At 34.8% G+C, this 13,004-nt stretch overlaps 1 protein-coding gene across 14 annotated transcripts in view; it reads right to left on the bottom strand.

The window, feature by feature from the left end:
• The window catches only part of RhoGAPp190 (Rho GTPase-activating protein 190), a 231,649-nt gene that overhangs the window by 194,845 nt on the left and 23,800 nt on the right, over positions 1-13,004 (bottom strand). For all 14 annotated transcript variants that reach the window (XM_089232991.1, XM_089232992.1, XM_089232978.1 and 11 more), the window contains exons 2-4: positions 11,113-11,210; positions 8,539-9,206; positions 4,976-5,648 (exon numbers count right to left, since the gene is read on the bottom strand). In XM_089232991.1, the coding sequence (XP_089089117.1) occupies positions 4,976-5,648; positions 8,539-8,947 (1,082 nt within the window). In that variant the 5' untranslated portion in view covers positions 8,948-9,206; positions 11,113-11,210. The remainder of the gene's footprint in view (positions 1-4,975; positions 5,649-8,538; positions 9,207-11,112; positions 11,211-13,004) is intronic.

The following is a 13,004-nucleotide window of genomic DNA, read 5'->3' as shown; positions in this document are numbered from 1 at the left end:
AGTCTGCAGAAACTTTAATTCATAAAAACCCAGAAAAATAACCAAAATAAAAAACGGTTTGCCGGGTTAGCATTGCTAGGTCACTGGAATTTTTTTTATGACTGAAAAATAACTCAACAGCCGATGGGCGGCACTGACATACACAAGTCAAAGAAAAGATATGCAAATAACATCCATCCAATCTGTCGGAACTGGAAGATGCGATTCGCCAAGAAGTGTCATGTATACATCCAGACCTGCTGCACTCTGCCGTTGCTGGATTTGTGACTGGCCTGCAATGTGTTAGCTCCTGTGGTGGTGGTCATGTGCAACACATACTGTTGTAATAAAAGATTTGGAGGAATTCTGTTCATTATTTGCATATCTTTTCTTCAACTTGTGTACATCAGCGCCACCTATCAGCTGTTTTTTAAGTTATTTTTTCCATCTTAAAAAAATTCCTGTGACCTAATGATGCTAACCCTGCAAATTGTTTTTTATTTGTTATTTTTCTGGTTTTTATGAATTTTCAAAATTTATACGGAGTTGGGGGGGGGGGAGGAAGAGAAGGTACTCTATTCTTTATTTTTCATTTGATGTGTTTCAACTTCCTCCACAGATATTAATAAAAAATAAAATCTCACATAACACTAGGAAAGAAAAGAAAAAAAATAATGTTAAATTTTTTAAAATCATGTTTGAATTCCATACCAGTTTTTTTTAATGCAAACAATTATGGTACAGTATAATGTTTATATCAAAGTAGGAGAGTCTATGAGTGCATTTTCATCAATGACTGTTTATGGTTGAAAATTGAGCATAGCACTAAGCCGTTCAAACCATTACATTTTTAAAACTAGAATCTAACTAAAGCATACTATACATGATAATTAAAAATAAATGAAATTGCCCCAAAAACTTTTAATTGTGATTCGTAAATCAATGGTTTCCAGAAATTCTCATGCTGTTGATCATATAATTCTGGTGGTGTTGCATTTTCTCAAAAAACATGCCTCAGGTTTGTTTTGATTAACCCAGTGCAAATTAATACTGCTGAAATTGATTCAGATTGAAGCAGATTCTCAAACCTTCAATTAATTTATTAATAATCTGTATTTATAGGTCTCATGCCTTCACTGTTTCAGATTTTCTTCTTGAGTTCGAAACTTTATTAGCTAATACACAAAACCATGATATTATTGGTGATATTAATATAAATATACTGTACCAAATTAATATTAACCATTATGAATATCTTTATCTCCTATCAAGCAATAGTTTCCTACCTATGGTATCTCTAACCACTAGACCTTCCTCTAAGTCAGAGTTTCCAAACTTTTTGCTTCATTACCCCCTTAAGAAATTTTTTTTTTTCTCATTGCCCCCTCAACTGAAGCGAACCCATAGGATCCTAATGCTATACCCATAGCTTCTATTGCACACTGAGGGCGATGTTGCCCACATTGGGAAACACTGCTCTAAATCATGCATTGATCACATTTTTATAAGAAATTTGTCTTGGCTTTTGTTCTCTGAATTTGTAGTCTGGGATAAATTTTTCCCCCAATCAACATGGGTTTCTTGCTAACCATAACACTGAAGCTGCTTTACTAGATTTTAGTACATATATAATGATGATATCTATCCCAGGGTCCTCAGGGAATGTGCTAATGAATTGTTGGGGCCAGTCACACAGATATACAGGAGTAGTGTTGCTGAGGGCATCGTCCCAAGGGATTGGAAACTTGCTAATGTTGTTCTAATATTTAAGAAGGGTAGTAGAGAAGCTGTGCCCAATTATCGTCCAGTGAGTTTCACGAGCTCCATCTCGAAAATTTTGGAAATTATCATCAAAAGGCAGTTTGTGAAGTGGATAGACGAGAATAATGTGTTGTCGGATAATCAGCATGGATTCAGGAAGGGGAAGTCATGTGTAACTAACTTCCTTTGCTTCTATGATCACGTGACTAGGGCTTTGGGTAAGAGCAAAAATGTAGATGTTGTTTACCTTGATTTCCAGAAGGCATTCGATCGGGTCCAACATGGCAAACTCTTGAAGCGTTTACATGAGATTGGAATCGGGGACAACTTGCTGAATTGGGTAGAATAGTGGTTGAGAGATAGGTCGCAACGAGTTATGGTGAACAGGGAATTCTCTGGTTGGACAGGGTCACAAGTGGAGTTCATCAAGGAAGTGTCCTTGGCCCCATACATTTTTCACTTTTTATCGATAAACTCTATCAGGGTATCGATGGGATTACTAGCAAATTCGCAGATGATGTGAAGCTAATGGGGGTAATCGGGAATCAAAACGATAGGGAGTTGCTCCAGAACAACTTAAACAGGATTGCAGAAAGGGCAAATGAATGGAGCATGACGTTTAGCGTTGATAAGTGCAAGGTCGCTCATTTTGGTTCGAACAACCCACGATTCTCTTACGAGTTCAACGGTGCACTATCTCAGATGCAACTAGGGTCAGATGGAAGCATTAACAAGAAACAAGCATAATTCAGACAACATAAATACGTTTGGGCCAAACATACACTCAGAACACACCTTCTGGCATGTGTCGATTCGTTAGAAATTCTGTAAAGGAATGTGTACGAGGTGCATGTTTGGTGAAGTAGTAGTAGTATCATACCTGACGAACAGATCACAGAAAGTAAGATGTGACTCTCATTCAAGTAATTTCTTCGGGGTTAACAGAGGAGTATCCCAGGGATGTTCTTGGCCCCTACTCTTCAATATATTCATAAATGATGTGTGATCTCATAATTAGTAGCAAGATAATCACGTTTGCTGAAGATATTCTTTACTCTCAGCTACTTTTTGACTCTCCAAAATACAGTAAATTCTGACATGATAAAAATTAGAGACTGGTTTCATGCAAATGATCGACAACTTAATATCTCTAAAAGTAAATATATCGCCTTTTCTTTACATAAAATTCCTCCTTTGAATATTGACTTTATGCTCATAAACCTATATGTAACATTAACACTGATTGTAACTCATAAATTAGAACAAGTGAATACCATAAAATATCTGGGCCTATCATATCTAGGTCAATATTATATTGACTGATATGAAATGGAAATCTCATGTTCATAATCTACAAATCAAATTAAGATTTACAATGTATAAATTTGACTTTTTAAAATATTTTGTTAATTGCTCTTTTTTCCAATCACCCTTTACTACTCTCACTGTTACATTCTTAGTCATTATACGGTCTACCTATTTGAAGTAGTGATTATTTGACTAACTCAAAACCTATAATATCACCACAGAAGAAAATTATAAGGCTAATTTTTCTAATGACTATTATACTCCTTCCATCTCTCTTCAAAAGAATAGAAATCGTACTACTTACTTATACTTTTATAAATCCCTGTGTATATACAATTTTTTTTCTCCTTCACACATTGTACTTTTTTTTATGAAAAAATCATCCAGTATGTGACAATCATGTTCACCTTGGATGACCAGTTCTATCTACTTTTTATATGTTTGTAAATTTCTTTTTTGTTAAATAAATAAAATGTTCAAGTTAGAACACCCAATTTTACTGTATGCCCGAAATTTACTTGTTTCCTCTGACATTCCTTCTAAGCACATTCATACTAAAAAAAATTCATAAAGTGAATTGAATGTGTTCCAAAATATCAAAATGGTTTTGTATGCTTGAAGGGTGGAAAAATAAAATAATTAATGTAAGGAATACATAAATCAAAAGAACCAACTTTTTTTCATAAAAAAATAGCTGGAAACTGCGATTGAAGGTTTTTTTTCACTGTTTTGCGAATGAGCAGCAATTTGTACAATCTGACTCTATTTTACACGTTGTCAGAAGCCTGGGCGCCGAATCCTGAGGAGGGGGCCCTAAGAAATCAAATTACAGGGAGGACAAATGATGTTATCGAAAAATCAGCTTCTACTGTGATGCAACTTGAAAGTTTAAGGGAAAATTTTGTTTTTGGCCCAAGATGACGCAGAATTGAAGAATTCCAGTAGCAAAATGTAGCAAAAGGCCAGACATTGTAGCAAAATATAGCAGACGTTGGAAATTGTAGCAGCTTGCAGCAATTGTAGCAGATTTTCCACTCCTGATGTTTGTTTGGAAAAATTAGAATATCCTGAAATTTTTAAAAAACTTAAAACTGATCTGTTTATCAATTTAAGGATGAAAAATACCCATATTTATTACATTACCTGACCAATAAGAAAAGTAGCATATTCGAACACTTCACTGGACTACCTTCAGCATGAATTAGACCCGATGTAATAAGTTTATGATGTTATGCAATACCTCAAAAGTTATTTTTGGCCAGATTCATATCAATTTTCACTTATAATCTTTGAGGTTCAAGGCAGAGTTGAATTACTACTGATTTCTCTCTAACAAGTTCCCTAGGTTTGGATTGGTAGTAATCAATCCAAGCATCTGAATGATGCTTAGTGGTCTTTCTGTCAATATTTTATGACTTTTATTTATCTAATGTGTGTGTGTGTTTTAAACATCCCCAGTGTCTTCAGAGAAGCTAATATCCATTGATGGATAAAGTCTGTCATTTAAATATGAAAGCCAGCACAATTTACTACCGTGTGAATTGTGCCAGAAGTATGAGTGTGTATCTAGTGGTGTCAGATTTTTTCAGTGATGTCATCTATATTTAAAATTGTGAGTAAAGTGTTATGATTGAACATAAGCCTGTTGCTCACTGTGGCGAGACTTTTTAATGGGGAGATTGGCTAGCATTCACAGCTTCGATAAATATGCTGAGACACTCTGCTAACTTGATTTTGTTGCTGCACAGTACTGCTGTGAACACAATGTTTTAAATAAGCTCAACAGGAACAGCCTCTCATCATAGTACTTACTCCCTAGTGAGGCTTCAATAATAGAGGTACAGTACAATATACTGCGACTTTTCTTTTATCATACAGTGAAAGTTTAAGGAAAACTCACAAGATCTTACAGATGAAATATACTAACCCATCACCGATGCTTGCAAGATCTGGCAGTAATTCCCCAAGTACTTCGGGTAATATCCTGATGTACATTTGTAGCTTTCTACCAATGTATTCTTCTTTAAGCTTTTTAACATGTCTTCTGAACATCTTTTGTGCAGCATCGTGACCAAAAAGTTCACAATAATGAATGAAGTCTTGATTTTGTGCAAATTTCTTATTCACCTGACTCCATATTGCACGATAGTCAGTTACTTGTGCACGAATCAAAGACTGATAAGCTTCAGTACAAAAGTCCAAAACTTCTTTCCTAGACCTTGCTGCTTCCAAAAATGGCACAATTTTAGATTTACCTTTAGTTCTATCTACCATTTGCGCAACTGCTATAAAGCATAGGTCCACGTTAACATTTTCATGGGATGATGTTTCCACAATTGGAATGTTGCCTTTGAATTCTTTTTTTGCAACCAAACGTTCTACTTCTTTCACATACATTTCTTTAGCCTCATCATTTTTTGTTGTAGCAAGAACAATGGGCTTTTTTGTCTTAACGAGGTTATTTAAAATAAGTGTTGTGAATTCAATTTGTTTTTCTAGACTCCTTCCTTGCACATCACTAACATCAAAGACACAGACAAAACCATCAATATTTAACTTCCCATCTGGCAGCAACCTTTGTTCATATTCTTTTTCAATGCCTAAATAAAAAAGAAAGGAGAAATGAATGGTGAATTCAACAAAACTTAAATCAAGCCCTCACCTATTTTTATAAACTACAGAATTTTCTATTTGAAATAAACAACTTTTGCAGCTAATATTTGCCTAGCTAAATTTCATAATACAGTAAAAAAGCCAATACAATAAAAATCTTACAATTTTGAATCACAAGAGATTATGTGTCAAATCGCTAATGTTAAAAATACAAAAATATGTGTTTATAGCAAGTTGCGCAATTAGGAAGCTTTCGCCTATAACATCAATGAAATTTTTGAAACATCTGTTGTTCTTCCCATTCTTCTTCAAGAACAAAAATAAAGACGGATTATCATTGATTGTTACCACTTACCATCAATGCTTACAAAAGATACCCAGAAAAGTCAATTTTTCTACCCTTCCCCCCCCCCTTATCACATATTCTTGAGCTTTCCTAATATACTTATGGGACACAAGACAATTTCATTCAACTTTTGTCAATTCCAGTGACTAACAGGCAACAGTAATCTTTTACTGCTAGTTTATTTAAAGTCTGGACAAAGCATGGTAAGGAAACCTACAGATTAACAAAAAGATGTTAATGAGTTCATAAAGCCATAAAATTGAGCAATAAATCATTTTTATAGAATGAAAAAATGTTTTAGAGAGAAAATCAACTGCTTTGAGCCAAGAATCGATTTTTTTGATTGGGGGGGGGAATGATCCTTTTTATTCACTAATATAAAAAAAAAAAATTATCTAAAAGATAATAATGCAGATAAAACAGGAATGTTCTACAACAAATTTCCCCTGATAGAGCAAAAAATTGAAATAAGCCTTAGAATTTTTTCCCCCCGATCGTTATAAAGGACTTTCACTGTATACAGGGTGATGCCATAATTCCCCTTGCAGCATTTTACTGGCAAACAGCTGATCTTAGAGGCATACTTCCAATTAGAAAAGGTGTCCAAATAACACGTAGAACTCAGATATGCCATTCATGTTGCAAGGAGTTGTACAATTATTGGATCATTTGATCATTTTTGTCACACCACGGTCATTTTCTACACACGAAGGCTAGACCAGGACCTACAATTTATTGCAGATTCCGAACGACAGCCTTTTTTTCATACTCATTGAGAGGTTGATGTACTAACCCGTCAATGTGGGACTCCCTGCGGTAGCAAATCTTTTCTGTGGTCATGTCATTTCTGCTGTACCTGTGTCAAGAAAGTTTCTGACAAGGACGAACCAGGTATCAAACTCGCAACACCTCTAAACATCCTTTGGTACTTCAGGCAAATATCTTATCAACCTGGGCTACCGCGCGCTATAATTATTGGAATACAAAAATTTTTTATACGGATACCATGTCCACAAAAATCAAAGTAGAAAGTCATTTCCCTGTCTGTCCCGAGACCAAAAAACAGAAATTTCACATGCAAGTGCAATATTTGCAGAGAAATTTGAATTCAAAAATTGGAGGAAATTTGGGAAAGAGCAGCATAAATTAACAAACAATACTTCTTTCCCATTTTTTTAATTCAAAAATATCTCTGTAAATATTGTACTTAGAAACTCTGAATTTTTTTGTTGGCCTTAAGAGAGATGGTGCAACAACTTTCTCATTTGGTTGACTTGCAAACGGTTTCCGGGTTATTAGGCCATGGTCTAGGAGATTTTCTTCCTGACGTTTCGCCCACATCCGTGGCAGGCATCATCTGAGGTTATTTGGACGTAAATCTCCGCGGCAAGCGAGAAAGGCTTCGTACATCTACTGTCATCGACTCTATATGCATTTCTGAGACTTGATTGGCCGCAGAAGAACCGCATTGGTTGGCTTGTGTGGATGTGTTGTGCGCCGATTGGCTGCAAGTGGTGTCTGGCAACGATTGGCTGTCGAGGCACATCTCGACTCTCTGCGCCGCTGAAGTACCGGGACCCAAGTGGGATGCACCTTCATCATCTCCTCCTTTCGATTCATGTTGTGGTGCTTGAATATTTCAATGACTTCTCTATGAAGACGAGCATGGTAGTTTACCTCCGACGATATTACCTCGGTCTTTTCAAATTTAATTTTGTGGCCGGTTTCCCACATATGTTCTGCAACGGCTGAACTTTCCGTTTTACCCAGGCGGCAGCTGCCAGATGATGAATGCCAGAGAGAAAATGACCTTGACAGCCAATCGCCGCCAGACACCACTTGCAGCCAATCGGCGCACAACACATCCACACAAGCCAACCAATGCGGTTCTTCTGTGGCCGATCAAGTCTCAGAAATGCATATAGAGAACAAGTTGATGACAGTAGATGTACGAAGCCTTTCTCACTTGCCGCGGAGACTTACGTCCAAATAACCTCAGATGATGCCTGCCACAGTTGTGGGCGAAACGTCAGGAAGAAAATCTCCTAGACCATGGCCTAATAACCCGGAAACCGTTTGCAAGTCATTTAACGCCAGCCATGAAAGCCTCAGACAATATTTCTCATTTGGTTTTTGAGGATAGGATGTCCGTATAAATAGATTTTGTATTTTAATAACTATAGCACCCCTCTCAATATGACTAACATATCTGAGGTTTCTATGTTATTTGGATACTTTTTCTAATTGAAAGTATGTCTCTAGGATCAACAGTTCCCAGTAAAATGTGGCAAGGGGAATTATGGAATCACTCAGTATATGATAGAAAATCAAAAATCCACAAAAATTTTAAGCCAAAAAAGTTGTACATACATCTCTTTACACAAAATTCTGTACACATACAAGTTGCAAATTCGCTAACAATTTATAAGTCATTTTTTCATTTACTTGATGCATATTTACAATCATTTTTAGAGAAGTTACCATGTCTACATTAAACAAAAATATAGTAAAATTAACATTTCATAACTCACCTAGTTGATTTTTGCATATATACATAAGCTTTTCTGCAGATGTCAGCTTCGTCTGACTACATCTCTTGTAATAAGGATCGGTTTTACCACTTTTGAATGGCTGAAATGATGAATCATCAATGAACTCTGTCTGCTCAACCACATGAAATGTGAAGTCAATACCCTCATCAGATACTTTTGAAACTTCACCCCAGTATAAAAAGTGATCATTGTTAACTACTCTGCCACTAAAATCTGTCTGGCTCAAGACAGAAATATGGTCAGTGTAGTAATCATCTGCTAGACAGCGAATAAAACGATTACAGAGGCAAGACTTTCCAACACCTGTGCTTCCTTTCTCCTTTTCTGTTCCAGACAGCCCAACAACAGCTATGTTGAAAGCACGCTGATTATCACACTTTCTTGCCATACCTTTTTTTGGCACAACCACGTTTACAGTTTCTATACCTTCAGCTATACAAATATATCACATTTATATAATAGAAATTACAAGTTTTTAGAAGAATTGGACTTTTTTGGAATTCCATATCTGAATTCTTCTGATGAATTCCACAGAAGACAGCCATCTCACGTGGCTTCCAAGGACAAAAACAAAAGCTTACAAGCAGCATCATCACAGGCGAGTGGACTTTTGAGAAGGCATCCTGATGAACAAAGAGCAATTTTGCCTGAAATGAAAAAGAAAAAAAAATTTAGATTTTTTTTTTTATCTGTCCACCTTCCAAGGCTTTTATCTCTCTTTCAAATCACTACAATGAAATATGAGTTATGTTTCAAAAGTAAGGGCCATTTGGCTATAAAAAAACCCAATAAATTTGATTACTTCACAAAACAGCGATAATCTTAGCTCATCCTTTTATTATGTAAATGTTATAATTTCAACAGTATATCAGCATTCACTTTTGTGTGACAGAAATGAAAAATTCAATTAAGAAATCTGATCACTAAGCAGACTCCTCAATGCAAAAAGAATCGAAGCAAATCACCACTCTCAAATACAGAACGTGATAGCCATGTTTTGGAGCTGAAATGGTGTACTTTGATAGACATCAGTCTCTGGAACACACATCCACGTATTGCAAGTCACACTTTTAAAATTTCACATACAATTTGAAAATGCTGCTGAGCTAGCAGATTGATTAATGTACCAACTACTACTATTTTCTACTGTAAACCCATGTGCTATATAAGATATTGTATTTAAAAAAATTCTATCCAACAGTTTTAGTTATTATATGTACTTTTGTGAATCATACATCTATTCTTCTTGGTTGAAAAATTACCTGACATGAATATACATACACTTCTTGGCAGGAACTTCTAAGCCCCATTTACATGTGCAATATTTCAGTAGCATTGAAAGTTCTGGCACCTGCTTGACGACTTTTTCCCTTCGTAAGGAAAAAATAGGGAGCAGATATTGTCCCTTTTTTCTTGTGGATCTGCGAGGGTTAGAACCTCCTTTCTCATAATCCTTCATGCACACTAACTTCTGACGACTTCAATAAAGTGGGGTTGAAATGCTGCTTCATGTAAACAGATTTTAGCCAAAACTGAAGCAGATTTTCATAGGTGGATATAGACTCTGAACGTCTGGGGGCACAATAATAACGATGTCATTTCATATATATGCATATACATTATATCAGTCTGCTTCGTCATTGAAGCCTATGCAGGTTTTAAACAAGCTTTTCCCCATTTCTCATGTAAACAGACCTTTAGGGTTCAGAGGTCTGGCTCTTCCTGGACAGACAGCCCCAAGTTGCTTTGAAATCCAAATTAAAATGAAGTAAAATATGATGAAATAAGAGTTTTCCTGCCACTGAGTGCCTCAGGCAGAGGACGATGGTGGGTGAGTGTTGTGTTTGAGTGGCTTTTGGCTGACAAGTTAGGCTATCTTTTGGTTTTGTTTGCCAATTTTTACTACAATTTCTATTTTGAGCAACTTTCCAGTAATTTTTTTGTAATGCTAATTTCACTTTTTTTCCCTTGAATTCATTTACCATGAATGAAAAGTTGTAATTCAATTACTCAAAGTGATTTGATTGAAGAAATTGATTGATGATATTTTTTTAATATGTTTGAATGCTTAATTGAATAAAATATAGAAAAGTGACACAATGCAAGAGTCAGAACATTTTAAATGTGAAATACTTATTTTAATTAATTTAATATGTTTGTGACATGGCCCACAACATATTATTGGTGCTGTTAACCAGTTTGAACCTGAGGTGCTGTAGGTACCCTTTGGGTTCAGTATGTTACCGAGTATGTGTTTTTTTCTTTTTGCTGCTATGTACTGCTTTATCGCATATTTCAGTGTTATATATCCATCTTATGAGATTTTTCTTTAATATCTTCAATGGAGAACACCTGTTTTTAGACACCTGTTTTGTTTTTTTTAGTCAAAAGCAGGATGAATGAATTAAGTATATGTACACATAATTTGAAAATTCACTTTGCTTTTGAAGAAACATAAACCATCAACTCCTTTGTTTTTTTACCATAAAGAAGTGTTCTTAGGAGCCAAATTCCAATTGATATTTCTAGAATAAATAAAATAACAAAACTTACTTGTTTTGCAGAAAGCACTGATACTCTTCATGGTTACTGCTGACTGCACAATATTGAGTATTTATACAGTAATTTTAAGGCATGATCTGAGGAAGAACCTGGAAAAAATATAAAAGAAATATTTTCATAAAATATTTCAAGAAAAAGATATGCCAACAAAAAAAAAATTAAATTATTTTAAGTAGTCGATTTCCATGCAAAATTTTATTGTAATTCATTTGTGGTCAAGTTTGCAGGGAAGCAAAGGGTAGTGAGTGTATCCTCGTGTTACAGAATATAGTTCCCCCATATCAGAGGTTGTTAAGAAGCATACATACAGAAATTGTTAGTCTTATTCACGATTTTAGAAAAAATACTGAGACACATTGTTTAAAATACATGGATTGAATTTAAAACTAATTAGAAAAATACTGGATGCCATTATCAATGCTCTGTAGCAACTGTGTCTACATGTCAGCTTTATGAAATTTTCCTTGCCAAAAATCTGTTACGTGTTACAGTCAATCAGTGTATTCCGTTAAAATTCTCTCTTTTTTTTTAAATTTTATTTGAATTAAAAAATTAAGAAGCCCTGATACAATTTTTTACTGAATTTTTAAATTTAGTCATAGATTCATATTAACATTAATCCAATACTTTCTTTCCCAGAATCAAGCCACAACGAATTCTCTGATAGCATTCACTCATTGATTACAGAAAAATGTTTCTGTTGACATAAACAATGTCTGCCACCCCTAGGAGACATCTATTACTAATAAACATACCAGCAAAAGTGAGTGAGGCCATCAAGGAGCTTGGGGGTTTTTATCATTTTTTTCTTCCTGCATGTGAAATGGTTAAAAAAAAATAGACATCTTTCCTATGCAAGCCATCTTCACCACGCCAGAATTAAGAATTAACCATCATTAGTGGAATATTAAATATGATTGCTAGCCTATGGAAAAGAACAATTTATGTGACGAACAAAAATATATATACTGTAATGTGGACCAACAGTTCTAAGCTTTGACTGAATCATGCAACCGATAGAGCAGACATGGATATTCCATGTTCCCTCATAGCTTTCCCTTCACTGCAAACTTACAAACGAATCGACTATAAAGTATTCTTGTTTGAACAAAGTTGAGGGAATAGGTTTAATTACAACTGATTCAATTGTAATTCAGTGTAGATAAGTGGTTCTCAATGTGTGCGCCTCAGCTGTTGTTGAAATGACAGCGTAATTTATGCATATCACATTAATAAAGAAAATGTCAAACTAGTGAAGACTAGAATAACCCATTTTTGCCAGTTTCTTAATGTAATCATATTTAACTATTGAATGAGAATATTAAAAACAAACAAAAGAAGAAGAAAACAGACATAGGCCTACTGTATTATGAATAACGGACATATAGGCCCTATACAATACTTGTATAAAGGTTATTCTCATGAAATTGCCCTAAATTGTGTCTCCAGCAGTTTACATTAAATATATTTGACACAGAACTTTTTTTTGTCACTTTCTATTTATATTCTAGAAGTCACCATTCTGTTTTTAATTTTTTTATCAATAGATTTTAAATTCAAATTTTCATTTGTTAAAGAAATGTCCTTCTCCTGGCTCTCCCCAGCCCATTTTTCAAATTTTAAAGTAATTTTGTCTAAAAATCAAAATATATTCTCATTTTCAATAATATATTTTTTAGGACCTGTATACTTTCATATTTCATCATAATTTTAAATATTTTTTTATGAATAATTTATAGCCAAATGAAAATTTTCTCAAGCTTTTTCTCCCATTCAATGGCATTTGGAAAATATTGGTTCAAGTCCTACAGCACCAGTTGCCACTTATGAAATTTTATGTTGAGAAGATTATGACGAATGTGGCCATCACTTGAACCTTCTTT

The sequence above is a fragment of the Pholcus phalangioides genome, unplaced genomic scaffold, assembly GCF_987345545.1.
Source record: "Pholcus phalangioides strain wild (caught in Gottingen) unplaced genomic scaffold, Ppha-v1.0 ptg000007l_1, whole genome shotgun sequence".
Classification (NCBI taxonomy): domain Eukaryota; kingdom Metazoa; phylum Arthropoda; class Arachnida; order Araneae; family Pholcidae; genus Pholcus; species Pholcus phalangioides.
The sequence above is the reverse complement of the archived record's forward strand: the minus strand, read 5'-3'. Positions and strand labels throughout refer to the sequence as shown.